The following is an 18,449-nucleotide window of genomic DNA, read 5'->3' as shown; positions in this document are numbered from 1 at the left end:
ATTTCATTCACTGCCCAGGTGAAATACCAGCTGATCTCCAGGGAAATAAAACAGATTTTTCCAGGAAAGAAAGTGTGAGTAGGTCACACTGTAAATCATGTCCCTTCCACCACCACACCCCCAGAGTGTGATCCCACAGAGGACACTCCTCAGAAACACATTATTTGCATCATTTAATGTCGAGTTAGTCCAGGCTCCATGAGGTAATAGTGATTTCCTGAATTTTTCAGTGTTACATCAGGCCAAAAAGAGCCAATCACCCTGTGGGACCACCCCGACTGTTCCTGTCATCCTGGACTAACCCTGGGGTGCTTTTCCAGCTTTCCAAAAGCTCAGGAAATCCCATTTGACATCCTCTGGCTCTTCCAGTGATTTGCAGTAGAAGCCAGAAGCATCACAAAGAAGTGATTTACAGTACAAGTGTGGCTTTTCCCCCAGAGAGGCAGAGAAATCATTTTTTTTGTAGGCATTTGACACATTCATAAATAAAATCAACACATAAGAACACAACTCAGAGGCATGGCTGGCAAACAGCTCCAGGCTGCAGCCTGGGCTGGATAAAGGGGATTGTGCAGCACAGATTAAAATCTGCTGCACATCCCAAGTGCAAAAAGCATGGATTCAACAGGCAGGGATGTGACACACAGAGAAGGTGCTGCTGGATGGATCCCTGCTCCAGGCCCAGCTTTCTCTTTAAGGTAGCAACATCCACCCCCACTTCCTTCAGTTCCTGGGGTCCCAGAATGAGCAGCAGTGATGGGGTGCCTGTGACAGGGAAAGGAGCTGCCTTTCCCACGTGCATTGCTCAGGATTATATTCTCCAGCAAAGCCCCCAGGTGGATTTTTGTATAAACCAAAGTGGCCAGGTGAGCTCACATGGGATAGAAACGTGTTCAGACACCACAGCTCAACTCTGGGCTGTCACACGAGGCCAGAATTATTGCTGGAAATGCACACAAGCTGCTGAAGTTTAGCTTAAAAAGGAAAACACCCCCCTCCCAGCCTTGCTGGGAACAACAACAACCAAAAAAATCCCTTAGCAGCTCATCCTAATGTGGATTTTTTTTTTTTTCTAACTGTAGAGCTCTACACATAAACTGACAGATGTAAAAAAAGAACTGGTCCACATTTTTCCCTTATAAAGTGAGGCATCCTGAATAGTTTGGCCAACTCCTCAACTCCAGGCTGGAAAGAAAAAGTGGAAATAACCAGCGTCAGACGCTTGTGCTTCTGTGAAAATGTGATTTTCACCCTGGGCTCATCCCGGTCCTGCTGGAACGTGGCTCGGTGGCCTCCCCCTCGCTGTCAGGGCAGGTCGAGCAGCTTGTGCTGTGCGAAGAGCTCCTGGGTGATGCTGTAAACATCGCCGATGTAGGGGATGGCCTCTCCCAGCATAGCCACGGCCTCCTCTCGCGGGCCCACGTTCATGATCTCCAGGAAGGCGTCGCGGGAGGGCAGCGCGCAGAACGCCACGGTGGCGGCCTTGCGGACCACCCAGGGGTGGTAAGCGGCCAGCGAGGCGTTGTAGGCGTCGGTGCAGACCACGGAGGTGCGGGAATCGCCGGAGCGCAGCCCCTCCAGGAAGAGCTGGAGCCAGCGCAGGGCGCGGTGCAGCCGCAGCACCGTGCGGCAGCCGGAGTCGGAGCGGGCCCGCAGCGCCGCCGGCCCCGCCGCCAGCTCGTGGCGCACCATGGACTGCAGCGACACGTACTGCTGTCCCTGCCGGCCCCCGCAGTGCCCCTCCAGCAGCGACACCTTGGCCACCGCGTCCTTGGAGATGAACGAGAAGACGGTGCCCAGGCTCTGCAGGAACCTGCGGGAGGGGAGTTAGGGGGTTACAGAAGGGTTTGGGGTAGATGGGGGAATAGGAGCAGGCAGCTCCCACGCGCTGCTATGGATCCGCTATCCCGGGTTCTCCAGCCTGGCCTTGGACACTTCCAGGGATGGGGCAGCCACAGCTTCTCTGGGAAATCCATCCCCATCGTCACAGCCAGGAATTCCTTCCCAATATCCTGTCTAACCCTAGTCTCTGCCAGTTCGATTCCACCCCTCCTTGCCCTGCCACTCCAGGCTCCTGTAAATAGTCGCGCTCCATCTTTCCTGTCAGCTCCGGTGCTGGAAAAGGCCACAACTCGTTTTAATGGGTTAAACTAGGGAAACTGTTCTGAACTCCTGAGAATATAACAGTGTACGATCCGCCGTGGCCTAAAGCAGATGGGACATTAGGAAGAAATAGCAGTCACGTTCTAAGGGAGATCTCCCATCCGTCATTATGGAGCCATCGCTGCTTGTCCTGTCACTCCATCCTTCTGCCCACAGCCCCCCTCCAAGGGCAACACCCGCTCGCTCCCGGGCACTCACCGGATGAGCCCCCGCCAGCCGCTCAGGTAGGGCTCCAGCAGCACCTCCCGCTGCTCCGTCACGCACCTCTGGAAGGCCTCGAGAACCTCCCGCAGGCTGAACGCGCCCGCGGCCGCGGCCGCCGCCATCGCCCTTCCTCTTCCTCCTCCTTCCCGCACGCCCGGCTCGGCCAATCAGCGCCGCGTCCCTCACCCCGCTGGCCAATCCGCTTTGCGTGCGTCACCGCGGCTCGGCCAATCCGCGCGGGGTGCGCGAGGGGCGGGGCCCGCCGGCGCCGCGCAGGCGCGGAGGAGGCGCCGGGCTCTGTGAGGGGCTGCGGGCCGGGCCTGGGTGAGTTTGCGGGGTTATGTGGTTTTTATGTGGTTTTTATGTGGTTTTTATGTGGTTTTTATGTGGTTTTATGCTTTTTTTTGGTGTGTTTTTGTGTGCTTCTACTTGTGTTTCCCCCCTCACAGCGGTGGTGGTCGATATCGAAGCCAAGCACGGCCGATTTTCCACAAGTTGTTTATTATCTTACCCGTGTTTTCTGTCTCTTCTCAGGAAGAAGTTCGGCCTCTGCTCGAGTCTTCGGCCAGACACTGAAAAATATTTGAAATGGCCCCTGTAAAACCTGCGAAATCTTCTCTTTTTGTGGCCCCCACGGATCGACTTTTGGAGTAATTTTCTGTGCGGGTTTGGGACCTGGAGTGTGTTAAAATGCCTGAGATCAAAGTCACTCCTTTGGGTAAGTCCAGCCCAAAATCGTCTTGAAATGCAAACACTGAAAACCTGTGGAATTTGGAATTCAGGATAATTTTGGCCAGACTTCTGGGGCAGTGTGCAGAGTGCCCTGATGTGATTCCTGTCAGCATCTCACCGTCCTCCTTTCCTCTTCCCAGTGACAGTTACAGCTATTTTGATTAATTAACCAGGGTTAATTGGTATGGTCTGGTAAAGATATTGTGGTAAAGACACTGTGGTATTGTGGTAGAGCATTAATTCATCTACAGTGCTAAAGAGCCACAGAAAGAAAATATTTCTCTTTTTTTCCTTGTTTGATCTTTTTTTATGGGTTCATACTGAGGGGGCAGAGGATGTGCTGAGCAGGAGAACTGCTTTATTTAATTTTCAGGCTTGGTGTGGACTTAATTAGAGCTTAATGAGAGCAGAGCAGCTGGGGAGGTGCATAAGAAACAGAATTCTAATCCTTGCCAGATAAAGGATTCTTTTCTCTTCCTTCAAACTGCAGTTGCAGGAAGTTTGTGCAGGCCTTTCCCTGCTTGTCCTTTGAAAGAACTGCAGCTGTTGCCAGAGGTGTTTTACTGGTGTTTTACTGGTGTTTTGCTGGTGTTTTGCTGGTGTCCAGGTGCTGGGCAGGACGTGGGCAGGAGCTGCATCCTGGTGTCCATCGCTGGGAAGAACGTGATGCTGGACTGTGGGATGCACATGGGCTACAATGATGATGTGAGTGCAGCATCCCCTGACACAGCCATCCCCTGAGCACCTTTGGGCACCTCTGTCAGCCACTGCTGGAGCTGGAGTAGGGCAGAGCTGCTCTTTCCCCTTGAAAAATCTCCCTTCCTGCCCAAAATCATCCATCCCCTCAAGTATTCAAGTGTGTGAAATGCTGCCCTCCTTTCCCTGGCTGGTGGACTTTGGAAAAATATCCATGAAGGCAGCTGCTAATGCTCCATTCCAGGTGCTTTTGGCCTCTCTGGATTTCCTGTGAGCAGGATTCCTGTCCTTAGCTCGACTGCTTTGGGGCAGTTCATTCCTTGTGGGATCCTCACCACACATCTGAAGCTCCAGGGAGAGAGAAGGAAACACTCCTGGTTTTGGGTCCGCTGACACCAGCAGGAAAGGAATAAAGCACCAATATTCTGTAGGATTAAGAGTTCAAGCAGCAAATGGGCTGTGACAGGAAAGCTTTTGGGGCTTTGTGCCTCAGAGCCAGCATGTGTTGGGCACCTGTTCTACTTGGAAGATAAAATAATTTATATAAATAATTTATTTATTGGGGGGTCAGTTCTCTGTCTGTGCCCTCCTTTGTGCCTCTCCCTGCACACAAAAGCTGCTGGCGCTGCCTGGAGAGGGATCAGCACATTCCCAGTGTTCCAGGCCCTTCACTCCTTGGGTTTTTTGGATCAGTGATGCATTCCTGATGGTTGCCTGTTTTCCCATGGCTGCAGAGGCGCTTCCCTGACTTCTCCTACATCACCCAGAACGGAAGGCTGACGGATTTCCTGGACTGTGTCATCATCAGGTGAGGCACTTCCCTCCTTCTGGGAAATGGGAATGCTTTTTGTGCTGTCCCTAACATCCCAAACACTCTCCAAGTCCATCCCTCATATTTTGGGTGGTTTTCCATGTCCTGCAGAGCTGCAAAAGGTCTGGGAGCCACCTCAGCTGAATTCTGTGCAACCACTGTGGGTTTTTTTTTTTTTGCAGCCACTTCCACCTGGACCACTGTGGGGCCCTGCCCTATTTCAGTGAGATGGTTGGGTACGATGGCCCCATTTACATGACCCACCCCACCAAGGCCATCTGCCCCATCCTGCTGGAGGACTACAGGAAAATCACCGTGGACAAGAAAGGGGAAACCAACTTCTTCACCTCCCAGATGATCAAAGACTGCATGAAGAAGGTGGTGGCTGTGCACCTTCACCAGACAGTGCAGGTGAAAGGGCATTTCTGGTGTTGCAGGAGGCAAGAAAGCTGATTTTAATTGAAAATGTTGGCATTAACGAAGTGTTTTGCTGTTGGGGCAGGTGGATGAGGAGCTGGAGATCAAGGCCTACTATGCAGGCCACGTGCTGGGAGCTGCCATGTTCCAGATCAAGGTTGGGTGTGAGTCCGTGGTTTACACTGTGAGTATGCCCAGATTTGGAATGATTTCCCTCTTATTACCTCTAGATATTCCCAGATATTTACACATCCCTCCATTGCCTCAAAAATATCACTGGGTTTCTCTTCTCCCCTCAGGGTGATTATAACATGACACCAGACAGACACTTGGGGTAAGCAAAAAGCTGAATTTTGGTGAGTTTTGAGTATTTCTCACTGGAAGATTTCAGCACAGTTGCTGTTAAGAGTAGGGGCTCACCAGCTTTGATTTTTTGGAATATTTAATGATGTCTTTGCTGGAAACATAAATGCAGTTCTGAATTGTGAGGGTGAAGAGATTTACATTAAACCTGCCAGACAGACCTTAATGTAATCTGAATATTCACATTTTATCTTCTGAATACTCACATAATCTATTTTTAGGGCTGTATAATAATTGGACTTCAATGTTTGAAATGTCTTTTCATGGCGTTTTTACTTTCTAAGAGATTATTAATCACAAACCTCAGCCCTCAGTGTATTTTCACTGGTATAATGAGAGATTTATAATATTCCTGCTATTCAGGTGAATATTTTAATGCATGTAAACCTGGATAAATGTTCCTTTTCAAGGTCTGTAATCTCAATTTTGAGCTGGATTAATTAAAATGAACTGAAGCTGCCACAGAATTCCCAAGGCCCGCCTTTACTCCTATTTCCTCTGGCCGCAGTGACATTCCCCAGCCAGCGTGGAGACCTTCAGATCAAAACTACCCAGAAAGCATCTCCTGATTTGCTTTTTGGTTTGAATTCCCTCTGTTCAGAGCTGCCTGGATTGATAAATGCCGCCCTGATCTGCTGATCAGTGAATCCACCTACGCCACCACCATCAGGGACTCCAAACGCTGCAGGGAGAGGGATTTCCTGAAGAAAGTTCACGAGACTGTGGAACGAGGGGGGAAGGTACAGTGGCCTTTTCCATGGATTTGTTGGTTTCAAATCATCCAGGAGAGAACAGAAATTCCCCTGGGCGCACGGAGAGCTGTGCCTGTGCCTTTCATTCCAAACTGCCCAACACATTGGTGGGAATTGGAAGAACATCAGGAAGTGAGAGGGACCTGAGGGATTTGTTCAGAAATAATAACCACAGTGCATTTGATGCTGTTTGGCTTTCACAAATCCCACCTGAAGTCCTAAATTCCACCTCCATTGCAGGTTCTCATCCCGGTTTTCGCCCTTGGACGTGCCCAGGAGCTTTGTATTTTATTGGAGACTTTCTGGTGAGTGCAGCCTGGGCATGTCCCACCTGCTTTTTGTCCTCCTTTGTGCTCCTCCTGTGTCTGATGAGTATTGGGAATGGCAGGAATTTGGCTGCACTGACAAGGAGAAGGGCACTAAAGCCCGCATTGTTACAATACTGATTTATAGCTCCTGAAAATAGGGAAGCACACACCAAAACCCCCTTGGGACACTCCCCAGTTATGGACTCCCAGTATGGAGAGCCAGGAAATACTTTGCCCTTCACAGATCACTTCTTTTCCAGGGAAAGGATGAACCTGAAGGCTCCAATTTATTTTTCCACGGGCCTGACAGAGAAAGCCAATCACTACTACAAACTCTTCATCACCTGGACTAACCAGAAAATCCGGAAAACTTTTGTGCAGAGGAACATGTTTGAGTTCAAACACATCAAAGCCTTTGACAGAGCCTTTGCAGACAACCCAGGGCCCATGGTAGGTGGGTGTTGGGGAGGGACCAGAGCAGGGTTGGGGGGTCTGGCAGCTCTTTTATTCCACAAGGGTCCCAAATCCTGCTGGGAAAAGCACCCTGACCATCCTCCACCCTATCAATCCCACCCAAAAACCTCATGTGGCCAGGCCATCCCTATGAATATTAAAGCTCTTTCTATTTTTATTTCACTGAAGGTAAAACACTCAGAGAAAATTAAAATTTTGCATGTTTGTATCATCTACAGATCCTGATTCAAACCAGGATTTTCTTTTCCACACAAGCTTTTCTTGCTGCTTTAATTCTGACTGGTTTATTTGGTAGCACTATAAAACCACTCAAGAGTTTTCCATCAGATGCTCACAAATACTTCCTAAAACTGTATCTCAGCTCCTGGGAATTTTAGACAGGGTGGGAAGAAAACCAAATAGCAAAAATCCCTATTTTTGTAGTGTTGGTGATGGGTATTGGTGGATGCTCTGCACAGATGTAGGATATTTATATAAATAATGGAAAAATTTGTTTTCTGTAGTGATTTATGACACACCTTTACTTCCAGGTGGTGTTTGCAACCCCTGGAATGCTCCATGCAGGACAGTCCCTTCAAATCTTCAGGAAGTGGGCAGGGAATGAGAAGAATATGGTAAGAAATTGGGGTTTTGGGTGATGTTTTATGGCAATGTGAATCCTAAGGACTGAGGTCGTAGGAAAGCTTTTCCTGAGGAGCTGGAATTCAAGGACACAAATCCTCTTTGAGCTCTCCAAGCTCTCCATTTGTGACTATTCTGATGTTTACCAGCCCTGCCAGGCCCAACCCATGGAATTGTTGATTTTTCCTGGTTTTCCCCAGGTGATCATGCCTGGCTACTGCGTCCAGGGCACTGTGGGCCACAAGATCCTCAGTGGGCAAAGGAAGCTGGAGATGGAAGGAAGACAAATTGTGAGTTTGATTTTCCATTTGGGGCAAGTTCTTGTCCTTGCAGTGGGAATAGGATGAATCCAACACTGAAAATACCTCAAAATCTTTGGATTTGGAGTTGCACTTGGTTTTTTTTCCCCTTTTGCAGTAGCGAAGTTGGACTTGGGTTTTTTCCCCCTTGCATTAATTTCTGTCTTAAAACTGTGAGGGGCCCTTTGCTTCTTCCATAAAACTTTGAGGGGCGAGGGGCACTTTATAATGTTTAATAGTGAGGCCCCATTAGGCAAATAGGTAAAAATTACATCTATTTCAGCAGATTTGGATAATAAAACACCAGCTGACCTTAAATATTTGGGTTTTTTGTGTGACAAGTATTGTCTGAAATGGGGCAGCGTGAGCCTTTAAGTTATGAAAGCTTTTTGTTAAGACAATTTAGGTTTTCTCCTTCCTCCTTTCAATGAAATCCAGAGGGGTCTGGGTCTGTGTGTGTGTGTTCCAAAGGAATTCCCAGTTCCCAAGCCCTGTGCTCTGCTCCCCCCAGCTGGAAGTGAAGATGCAGGTGGAGTACATGTCCTTCAGCGCCCACGCCGATGCCAAGGGCATCATGCAGCTGATCCGCCAGGCTGAGCCCCGGAATGTGCTCCTGGTTCATGGGGAAGCCAAGAAAATGGAGTTCCTGAAGCAGAAAATCGAGCAGGAATTCCGTAGGTATCCGTGGGAGGGGAAGGAATGGCCTCCAAGCTTTAAAGTCACGTTTTTGATCCGCTGGCCCTCAGCACGGTCAGGTGGGGTGGCATTTACAGCTCCCCTCAAGGAACTGATGCCTGTAACATCTTCATTAGCATTAATGAAGCCCAGTTAATTGCAGTGAGCCCCTTGGACATGAGTTAGGATTGTTTTGTGCATTTCCAGCTGCCCCAGGGGGGCTGACAGGAGCTGTTCCCTTTGCAGATGTCAGCTGCTACATGCCAGCCAACGGAGAGACCACCACCATCCTCACCAACCCCTGCATCCCTGTGGACATCTCCCTGGGCCTCCTCAAGAGGGAAACAGCCATAGGTGACACTTCCCACCCCAATTTTCCTCCCTGCTGCTGTTTTTTATAGTGTTGGTGTTGGCAGAAAGCTGTAAATTTATACTGAATAACGTTTAAAATCAACGTGCACACCGTGCCTGGTCTGCTACCCGTGTATGCTTGTAGCAGCTGGGTTTGGGAAAGCTGGAATTACTTTTATAAACTCAATTTCAGAAAAATAATCTCATTCTCACATCAGGAAGTGCTCTGGGAAGAGAGGGAGTTGCTCTGGGTCATTATTTCTTAGGTGTCAGTATTTCTGATAATGGTTAAGCACCACTGATGAACTGAGAAGTGTAAAATTTTAATGTCTGAACCTCAGCAGGACCTCAGAGCTCCAACCTCAGTCCCAGAGCAGCAGTTTTGGGTGAAAAACCAGCACCTCACGTTGTGTTTTTCTCCCCCTGGCCTCGCTTTAGGTCCTTTACCAGATGCCAAGAAGCCAAAGCTCATGCACGGCACGTTACTCATGAAGGATAATGTGAGTGAGAGAGTCCTTGTGCTTGGCTTGCGTCCTCTCTGGGTGTTTTGTGTCCTCTCTGGGTGTTTTTGTGTCCTCTCTGGGTGTTTTGTGTCCTCTGAGTGTGTTTTTGTGTCCTCTGAGGGTGTTTTGTGTCCTCTCAGAGTGTGTTTTTGTGTCCTCTCAGGGTGGTGTCACGTTCTGGGTGCACAAGGAACCCAAATGAGCGGCTCTGCTTTCTCACAAAGGAGATGCAGTTCTTAACTCTTCAACCTCATCTTTATTTTTAAGCATCATTCCCCTGCTCAAAGTCAAACCAACTTGCAGAGAGCAGCCTTATTTTGTTAAATATTTATTTATTCCTGTCGAGGTGGATGTTTTGTCCCAGGGTTACCCCTCCCTTTGCTGCAGTGACAAACACGCAGCGATATTTCAGCACGGAAAGGGAACAGCCTTCCCTGCTGACCCCAGGGCAGCAACACAGCTCCACAAGGCTCAGAGGAGTGGTTTTTCCATGGATTTCTCCCTTTCTCCCCCAGAGTTTCCGGCTGGTTTCCCCCGAGCAGGCCCTGAAGGAGCTGGGGCTGGCGGAGCATCAGCTGCGCTTCACCTGCCGCGTGCACATCCAGGACCCGCGCAAGGAGCACGAGACCGTGCTCAGGGTCTACAACCACCTCAAGGGGTGAGCTCTGCTTTCCTGGGAAGGGTTTTTAATCCCTCAGGGATGGAGCTGAGCTTATTCCCAAGGCTGGTGTAGCACAGATCCCCTTTGAGCTGGGAACAGCAGAACCTTCGGAGTTGTTTTTCCCATTGTGCAGCATCCTGAGAGTTCTTTCCTTGGGAGAGCAGGGCTCAGATTGGAGCTGTAGAGCCTGGGATGAACTCTGCAGGAATAATTTCTGTAGGAAATGCTCCATGATTAACACAAGCACCAGAATAAGCCAATGGATCAGCCCTGTTTTCCCTGTCTGGGGCAGAGGGTGCTGGCTCAGACACAGCCAAGACAGGAGCAGGCTGAAGGTTGGGATAAAGATCCAGGGGTGACCCAGCACCCCCAATAAATCCCATCTCCTCTCTCTCCAGGATCCTGAAGGATTACTCAGTGCAGCATCTCCCTGATGGCTCCATCACTGTGGAGTCCATCCTGATCCAGGCCACGGCGCACTCGGAGGATCAAGGAACCAAAGTCCTGCTCGTGTCCTGGACCTACCAGGTGGGAATTCCTGATTTCTGACCTCAATTCCTTCCATTCCAAACCTTTCCTGCACTGGGGGTGGCTGTGAGGGGTGAATCTTCTTCCTTCTGGCTTTGAAGGAGCTTCCCTGGAAGATGAGGGGAGTCCCTGCTGTTTTCTGACCACAGGGGGTTGAGCAGAAATGGTTTTATAGGAGCTCTCAGGGCCCACTGAAGCACAGGCAACTTTTGGGGTAATTACACTGAATTCCAGTTAATTCAGTTCTCTCTGTGTTTTGAGCACTGCTGAGTATTTCACATTGTGGTTCTTACTGGGAAGATTTAAAACAAGTAGAAAACTCTGATCTTAACATTCTTTTATTTCACAGTCATTCCATCATCTTTGCTTTCTGTGGCTGGATTATTAAATCCTTTCTTGACAGCAAGGAAATGCTTCTGGAGGGCCAAGCAATAAGATCAGTCGTTCTTTATTCCTTGATTTCAAGCAAAAATGGGGCTTTTCCTCAAAGGAAATCCCTCAGGTCCTTTGAGAAATGGCAGTTTCACACCAATCTTTTATAAGAACACCCAGAAATTCATTTGTGGATTGTTCCCATTTCTGAACACAGCTCACCTTAGATCTTGCAGGGTCCAGGAACTCTCTCAGTTCATTTCTAGGTACCAAAATTAAATTTACTGCCCCAACTGGGACAGTCAAGAGGAAGATTTGGCTCTCATCCCATTTCTCTTTATCTTTTTAGGACGAAGAGCTGGGCAGTTATCTCACATCCCTCCTGAAGAAAGGCTTGCCCCAGAGCACACCCTGAGATCAGAGCTCAGCCTGGGGGGGGGTCACAGAGTCAGATTTTATTTTGTTTACATTGTCAATGCTTTTTCTGGTTGGTTTTAGTAAAAGAATTCCAGTGTTTGTCCAATTCCTGCAGTGACACCTTTTCCCCCTTGGACAAACCTATCCAGGGAGTCAAGAACCTGTTTTGAAACAGATCTGAGGAACAATTTTTGAGTTGCTTACACACTGAAGTAAAAATTACTCAGTGTTTTCTCCTCCCACAGCTCATTTCCCTTCAAATCCCAGCAGTGCTGCCTGAAACAACTAAAACTCAAAGTACAAAAGCATAACAGAGCCCATAGAAAGTGTAAAAGCCTCAATGTGCTGATGACCAAGCAGCAAAACTTCTTTAATTCCCCATCCTTCCCTCAGGGACAGCTGCAAGGAGCCTCCAACCCATTTTTTTTACCTTTATCCACAGCATAAAGATTGTGCTTGGCTGATAAAACCAGTCCCCCTCCAGTGCTGGGAGGATTTTCCACAGCCTATAAATGGGATAAAACCAGCAATTTCTGCTAAAGGTAAAGGATTATTTTGGGCTGATGCTCCCTCTGAGGCTCTCACAGTGCCAGGATCTTCACCAAACACTCCCAAGGAACACAGGGATCATCATTTTCCAGAGTTCAGAAAAGCTGGAGCTGATTTTCTCACCAATGTTTAAAAAATATTGGCAAAATACAGGAAGGGAGAGGCCAGAGGCCAAGCTGGTGTTTTAACAGTAATTAATAAGAGGTGTCCAATCAAGAACAACAACAAACACAACGCTGCACCCCCAAAAGTCAACCAGGGCAGAGCTTCAGCTCTATTTCAGTGAATCCCAGCTCTTGGTTTGCTCCCTGCACAGCTCAGGGGGGTTGGGGAGTGGTTTTGGCAGATCAGAGCAGCCTCCCAGAGCCAAACCCCCACCAGAACCCTGGGATTTCCCCCAAACCTGCACCCCCACTGCTCCTTTCCCACCTCTTTCCTGCCTGTCCCTGCCCCAAGAGCACCAAAACTCGGCTGACTCTGGGCAGAAGCTGCAGGAGCCACTGCTGAGCAAAGAGAAACTGAGAAATCCTCCAGTGGCACAATGACTGATCCCCCAAACCATTCTGCCACAACAATCCTGCTCCAGGCAGAGTCCAGGAACAGCACAGCCTGGGGAACCCAGCACCCGGGCACAGGGTGAATTTTAGGCTGCATTTGGAAATTCAAATCCTGATTTTTGTTAATCTGCTGCTCTCAGCTGCCCTGAGTCCCTTTACAAAGTTTTGGGGTGGTGTCTGAATGAGGAGAACTGAGCCTGTGCCTCTGTTGCACCAAAACTCCACATCCTCTGGAGTAAACTCGGGTCTAAGCAGGTTTTAAGCCAGGCCTGTGGTTTTCTGGTGCCTCAGCAATCGCCCACAAATGACAAAGTCTTCTCCAGAGTCTCAGTTTCACAGGGGATGGAAACTCAGCAGTTCTCAGAAGCCGCGTGGGGTCTGTTAGTACAAGAAAAGGGGTGAGGAAAGGTCAGATAATTGTGTTTCTATCACCAAATGTGACTGGAAAAAAGAACTTTTTGACATTTCAAGAGGACCACACAGCACAAAGAGCTGGGCCAGCTCCTGCAGGAACTCCCCGAGCCTGTGGGGAGAGGAGCTTGTTCATCACTGATAAATCCTGGGATTTATCAAATCTCTGCTCCCTTCTAAACCTCCATTAATCAGTGTCCAGCTTGGATCCACAGGCACTCGAGGCTGGAAACCTTGGAATATTCCTCGGGAAGCCAAGGGAGGATGAGAAGCCCCTATTTGGCTGTGGAATGTGGGCAGCAGCCTGGGAGGGAACAGGAGCCCTCCAAAACATGGAAAAGCCCAGCAGGGCTGCCTGGATCCTTCAAATCACCCCTTCCTGGGATGTGCTGCTTCCCAGGGAAACAGCCCTGGCTTCTACCAACCCCAGAATTAAACAGAATGAGCCCAAAACATCACTGAACACAAAACCAGGAGGCCTGTCCAAGGATCCAGCTCCCCCAAGGATTGTCCCAGTTTCCTGATCAAATCTCCAGCTGCTTTAACAGCCACCACACGGGGGAAAAAAATTTAAAAAAAAGGGTTTTCCAGGTTTGTTTTTAAGGATAGTGGGAAAGATCAGCTCTGTGTGTACCTGGAGTGGATCAGTTGATTCCATCCCCGTGGTTTTTCCTTCCATGCCTCTGCCTGGGTTTGTAGTCCCAGGAGGGGTCCCCGAAATTCTGGTCACAGATGGTGAACACCCTCTTAGACCTGAGCCTGAGCCTGAAGGGGCAGTGCCAGTGCCTGCTGGAGGAGTGGAAATAGTACAGGAGGGGGTTGAGGCAGCAGCTGCAGCTCGCCAGGGCCGAGGTCACCCTCTGGATCTCGGGGATCAGGCTGGGGAACGGCTCCCTCTGGATCCCCCGGAGCCCCAGCAGGAAGCGCAGCAGCTGGGTGAGGTGGTGGGGCAGGAAGCAGAGGGCACAGATGCCCAGGATGATGGAGATGGTGCCCAGGGCCTTCCTCTTGGCAGCTCTGCGCCGGCTCTGCCAGATGCTCCTGGCCACCAGCGGGAAGCCCAGCAGGATGATGGAAAACGGCACAACCACCCCAAAAATGAAGGCCAGGATGGTGTGAGGGGCTGTGGGGTGAGCCCAGCTCCCAGGGAAGCTGCCAAAGCAGGCTGTGCTGCTCCTCACCCCCCTGCTGTGGAGGACCAGCGGGACAGTGCCACCAAGGGCCACCACCCACAGGGCCGTGGCCAGCAGCAGGTAGTGGGTGGCCCTGAGCTGGATGGAGGTGAAGGGGTGCAGCACTGCCAGCCACAGATCTGCACAGAGGCAGCTGAAAAAGGCGACGCTCAGGGAGATGTGGAGGCAGAACAGAGCCCCTGTGACCCTGCAGGCCGTGTCCCCAAAGGCCCAGGTGTCCCCACGCAGCTGGGAATGGATGTGGAGGGGCAGCACACAAAGGAACAGGGTGTCCAGCAGGGCCAGCTGCAGCAGGAGGATGTAGGAGTGGGACAAGGGCTTGGCTCTGCAGGACAGCAGGGACAGGGCCAGGGCATTGCCCAGCAGCCCCAGCACCAACACAGCGCTGTAGGTGACAGCAAACAGGGAATGCTGCAAAGCTGCTCCTGAGCTGGCATTTGTCCCACTGGAACTTGGGAAATTTGTCCCATTGGAGACTCCCTCAAGCCAGGAAATCCCTGCCATGGGTCCTGCTGGAGAGCAGGAATTATTCCCTTCACGTGGGGTGAAGTTTAAGGCATCCCTCACTCCTGGAGTTTTATTTCATCCCAAGCGGGTGAGAGCTGAAGTTTCACCCCAGAACGATGCTCAGCCTGGTCAGGTCTGTGGGTCAGGCCTGGGGGCTTTGCATGGGAAGCAGTGTCCCTAAAAAAGAAAAAATAAACCATTTAAACCACAAACACTTGAGTTTTCCCAGTGGACAGAGCCTTTAGTGGCACTAAAATCATCCTGAGCTGACAACACTACGGTAACAGAGGAGCTGAGCGAAGGGGACAAGGGGAAATGTCCACACTGGGTGGATTTTCAGCACCCTAAAACCTTCTCTGCAGAGGGAAACCACCACTCACCTGCTCCAAAAGCAGCCTGAAGGACTGGGGTTTGTGTCTGAAATAGGGGAAAGAGGCACTGCACAAGCAGGGCTCTCACTCAGGCCATAAACTGCACCCCAACAGTGCAGCTCCCATCAGACAGAAAAGGAATCTGAGTAAATAAATCCAATTGTGGCACCTGAACAGAGCCCCTTGCAGGCAGTGAGGAATTAAAGTCACCTAAAATGTGCACAATGGCCCCAAAACGGAGGCACTGAAAGCACCAAAACAACAAAGGCTGGTGGGTGTTTTCCAAAGGAAACTCTGAATTCACACTTCCTGCCAAGAGTTGTTTATCTCACAAAGTCAGAACTGCCCCAGATACGTGAAACATGAGAAAAGAGACAAAAATCATGAGGAAAGAACATAAGAGACAAAAAACATGAGAAAAAAACAAGAAAAGAGACAAAACCCAGAGATAAAAATGAGAAAAGAGACAAAAAACATGAGAAAAAAACGAGAAAAGAGACAAAAAACATGAGAAAAAAATGAGAAAAGAGACAAAAAACATGAGAAAAAAATGAAAAAGAGACAAAAAAATGAGAAAAAAATGAGAAAAGAGACAAAAAACATGAGAAAAAATGAGAAAAGAGACAAAAACTATGAGAAAAGAACATGAGACAAAAAACATGAGAAAAAAATGAGAAAAGAGACAAAAAAATGAGAAAAAAAAAGAGAAAAGAGACAAAAACCAGAGATAAAAATGAGAAAAGAGACAAAACCATGAGAAAAAAATGAAAAGAGACAAAAAAATGAGAAAAAAATGAGAAGAGCCAAAAAACATAAGAAAAAAATGAGAAAAGAGACAAAAACCATGAGAAAAGAACATAAGAGACAAAAAACATGAGAAAAAAATGAGAAAAGAAACAAAAACCAGAGATAAAAATGAGAAAAGAGACCAAAAAAATAAGAAAATAGACAAAAAACCGTGATAAAACCATGTGAAAAGAGACCAAAAAATTGGTTTCATTTTAAGCAGGCAAACACAGGGATCTTACACAGGTTTTGCACCCAATAGCAAAGGGGTTGTAAACACAGAGCAAAATTAACACCAAACCATGGCTGAGAGATGAATTTAGGAGTTGAAATGTTCTTCATCGCAGAGTTTTGGCCCTGAGCACCCGCCTGGTGCGGGTTCAGAGAGAGCTGGGGAGGGGTAAAATCCTCACAAGCTCCTGCTCCTCACCAGATAAATGCCCCAAATCCCTCCCCTCTAACAGGATCCCCCTTCACACCTTCCATCCTGAGAGGGGACAGACTTCTCTGCCATTTTTCAAATATGGGCTCAGACCAAATTCCAAATTCACTTTTGCTTCCCCAGAATTGTTTTGTTGGTTTCGGTTCTGGGTGGGTTTTTTTTGGGCCCCCCTGAACTCCGGTTTCTGGGCAGTAATTTCATTTCCAAGCACACAGAAAAGCATCAAAATTCCCACTGCATTTGGAGTTCATGAAATTATTCAGTTTTTCCATGTAAACCCCAGGTTGAGTCTCTGAACTTTGATAAATTTGGGGGTTTTTTCCTGATTTTAAAGCATCACTTTCAAACCATCTCCCCATGGAAAGGGTGCCCAAATTGAATCAACTGAAGAGACCCAGTAATGCCACAAAATAAACAGGAAAAGAATGGAAAAATCCCCCTGATAATGAGTATTAATGAAGGACATAAAAACTACTTGGACTTGGAGTTTGTGCAGGAATTCTCTGCTGAGGGAGCATCTCCTTTCATTCAGTGCCTTTAGATTATTTTTAACAGCTGCTCTGGGATGCAAAAAACCAAAATAAAACCCCTCAATAGTTCTTTTTGCAGAGTTTACCAGGTAATTTACTACTTAACTCCTGCCTGGGCAAATGCTCAGCCACTAAATTTGGGTTTTTATTGGGCCAGAAGTTGAGAAACAAGTACATAAACCTCAATTTCAGATATTTCTGCACCGTGGCTGTTAGAAAGGGGAGACACCTGAGCCTGCAGCTTGATGAACACCCAAATAGGATGAATATGATTATTTCTATGCCCTGTGAAAACTAAAATAATAAATTCAGATAGAAACTGGACTTACCAGAGCTCAGGTCTGGTGCAGGAGCTGCAGGAGGGGCCTCTCCAAAGTCCCCCCAGAGCTGTGAGGTCTCTGCTCAGCTGCTCGGGGAATCTGTCACTGCTGCTCTGCAGAGAAACCACAGGAAGCCACCAAGAGCTGTCGCTGAGACGTCCCCCAAAAACTGGGGGGGGAGCTCCAGTGGGGCTTTGGTGCTCCCCAAAAATCCCCTGCACGAGGGAAGCACAAAAATCCCACCCAAAGGCAGCCCAGATCCCCTCCTGTCCCCCTGGAACCATCCCTGACCCACTCCCAGCTGGGCCTGGAGCTGCATTCCCACTTCCCTCAAAGGGAGGGAGAGCCAGGGAATGCTGCTAGTCCATCTTTCAGGCAAATTCCTGGCTGGAAACACATTAAGGTTTGGAACAGCTGGAAAATCCCTGATTCCCTGTGCTGATCCAGCAAGGCTGGAGCAGGGAGCACAAACAGACCTCAAACAGCTCCAGCTCTCCATGGCAGAGACCAGGACTCCTCCAAAGCAGTGCTGGGAATTATTCCCTGAGGGAATAAAGAACTCCAAGGGGAGCCAGGAATCTCCTCTACCCTTCCCTTCCCTGTCCAAAGGAGGTGTGAGGCAAAATTGCTGCCTGGGACAGGCACCACTGACCCCCAGATTTGGGCCATCCCCGAGTCCTCTGCCAGGGTCACTCACTTGATCCCCATCCCAAATCCAGGGTGGCCCTCAGAGAGGTCAGGAAGAGCTGCTGCTCCCTCCAGCACAAAACCTGGGAATTTTGGGGCCCTCAGGAGCTCTGACCAACTCTGTCTCTGCAGTTTTTTCCCTCACAGAGGGGAGATTGCTCTGGAGGTCCCAGACTTCCCAAATGCTTCCACTGCAGGAGGGTTTCACTTCAGAACTCGACATTTTCATCTTTTCTGTATTCCTGCCATTCTTCCAGTCATTTTCTAACCAAAACACGCAGAGATTCTGGTGTCATTGCTGAGGAAAAAACCCACAAGTTGCCCAATGTTTATTTTACAGCCTGGGCAAGCAGGCAGAGCTGAGTGGTTAAAATAAAATAAAGACAAATATGAGTTCCCTGCTCCCTGCCCTGAGAGAGTGACAGCACCACGAGGAGCTGAAGGATGAAGTAAAAGCTTCTGGGAGATGGGGAGAGGAAAAACCTGAGCACTTCCAAAGGCTGTTTCTGCAAATCCCTCATCAAACAAAAGCAGCTCACAAAGGGAGGAGAGGAAATGCTGCATTTTCTCCTCTCTCTCAGCCTGCCTTCCTCCCACACCCCCCACAGCAGGAAAAAACACCCCAAAATATGAAAAATACCCAGCCCCACTCCTTCCTCCTCCTGAGGCAGGCAGCAGAACCTCAGAGAGAAGCCAGAAGAAAGAAAGCAGCACAAAATTGTTCTTCCTTCTCCCCTGGCAGCGACAAA

At 49.0% G+C, this 18,449-nt stretch overlaps 3 protein-coding genes across 6 annotated transcripts; 1 reads left to right on the top strand and 2 right to left on the bottom strand.

Moving 5' to 3' along the window:
- Positions 1-160: 160 nt before the first annotated feature.
- On the bottom strand, positions 161-2,536 carry CPTP (ceramide-1-phosphate transfer protein). The gene is made up of 2 exons (XM_032131747.1): positions 2,362-2,536; positions 161-1,813 (listed from the first exon to the last, which is right to left on the bottom strand). The coding sequence occupies exons 1-2, from the start codon at positions 2,487-2,489 to the stop codon at positions 1,306-1,308; spliced, it is 636 nt and encodes a 211-aa protein (XP_031987638.1). The 5' UTR covers positions 2,490-2,536; the 3' UTR covers positions 161-1,305.
- Positions 2,365-11,453, top strand: INTS11 (integrator complex subunit 11). 3 transcript variants are annotated; one of them, XM_032131741.1, is made up of 18 exons: positions 2,365-2,387; positions 2,902-3,085; positions 3,707-3,804; positions 4,530-4,603; positions 4,789-5,017; positions 5,109-5,207; positions 5,323-5,357; positions 5,988-6,126; positions 6,379-6,443; positions 6,707-6,896; positions 7,451-7,534; positions 7,742-7,831; positions 8,352-8,514; positions 8,762-8,869; positions 9,305-9,366; positions 9,885-10,027; positions 10,429-10,558; positions 11,280-11,453. In XM_032131741.1, the coding sequence occupies exons 2-18, from the start codon at positions 3,058-3,060 to the stop codon at positions 11,343-11,345; spliced, it is 1,803 nt and encodes a 600-aa protein (XP_031987632.1). In that variant the 5' UTR covers positions 2,365-2,387; positions 2,902-3,057; the 3' UTR covers positions 11,346-11,453. The 3 variants fall into 3 exon arrangements, with proteins under 3 accessions (XP_031987632.1, XP_031987631.1, XP_031987633.1); XM_032131740.1 differs by lacking the exon at positions 2,365-2,387 and adding an exon at positions 2,623-2,691; XM_032131742.1 differs by lacking the exons at positions 2,365-2,387; positions 9,885-10,027; positions 10,429-10,558; positions 11,280-11,453 and adding exons at positions 2,623-2,691; positions 9,533-9,682.
- Positions 10,881-18,432, bottom strand: LOC116454764 (lysophosphatidic acid receptor 6-like). Of its 2 annotated transcripts, XM_032131744.1 has the most exons (4): positions 18,341-18,432; positions 17,023-17,126; positions 13,499-14,741; positions 10,881-12,831 (listed from the first exon to the last, which is right to left on the bottom strand). In XM_032131744.1, exon 3 carries the CDS (start codon positions 14,559-14,561, stop codon positions 13,509-13,511), a length of 1,053 nt encoding a protein of 350 aa, XP_031987635.1. In that variant the 5' UTR covers positions 14,562-14,741; positions 17,023-17,126; positions 18,341-18,432; the 3' UTR covers positions 10,881-12,831; positions 13,499-13,508. The 2 variants fall into 2 exon arrangements, with proteins under 2 accessions (XP_031987635.1, XP_031987634.1); XM_032131743.1 differs by having other exon boundaries at positions 10,881-14,741.
- Positions 18,433-18,449: the final 17 nt, after the last annotated feature.

The sequence above is a fragment of the Corvus moneduloides genome, chromosome 22 (genome assembly GCF_009650955.1).
Source record: "Corvus moneduloides isolate bCorMon1 chromosome 22, bCorMon1.pri, whole genome shotgun sequence".
Taxonomy (NCBI): Eukaryota; Metazoa; Chordata; class Aves; order Passeriformes; family Corvidae; genus Corvus; species Corvus moneduloides.
The sequence above is the reverse complement of the archived record's forward strand: the minus strand, read 5'-3'. Positions and strand labels throughout refer to the sequence as shown.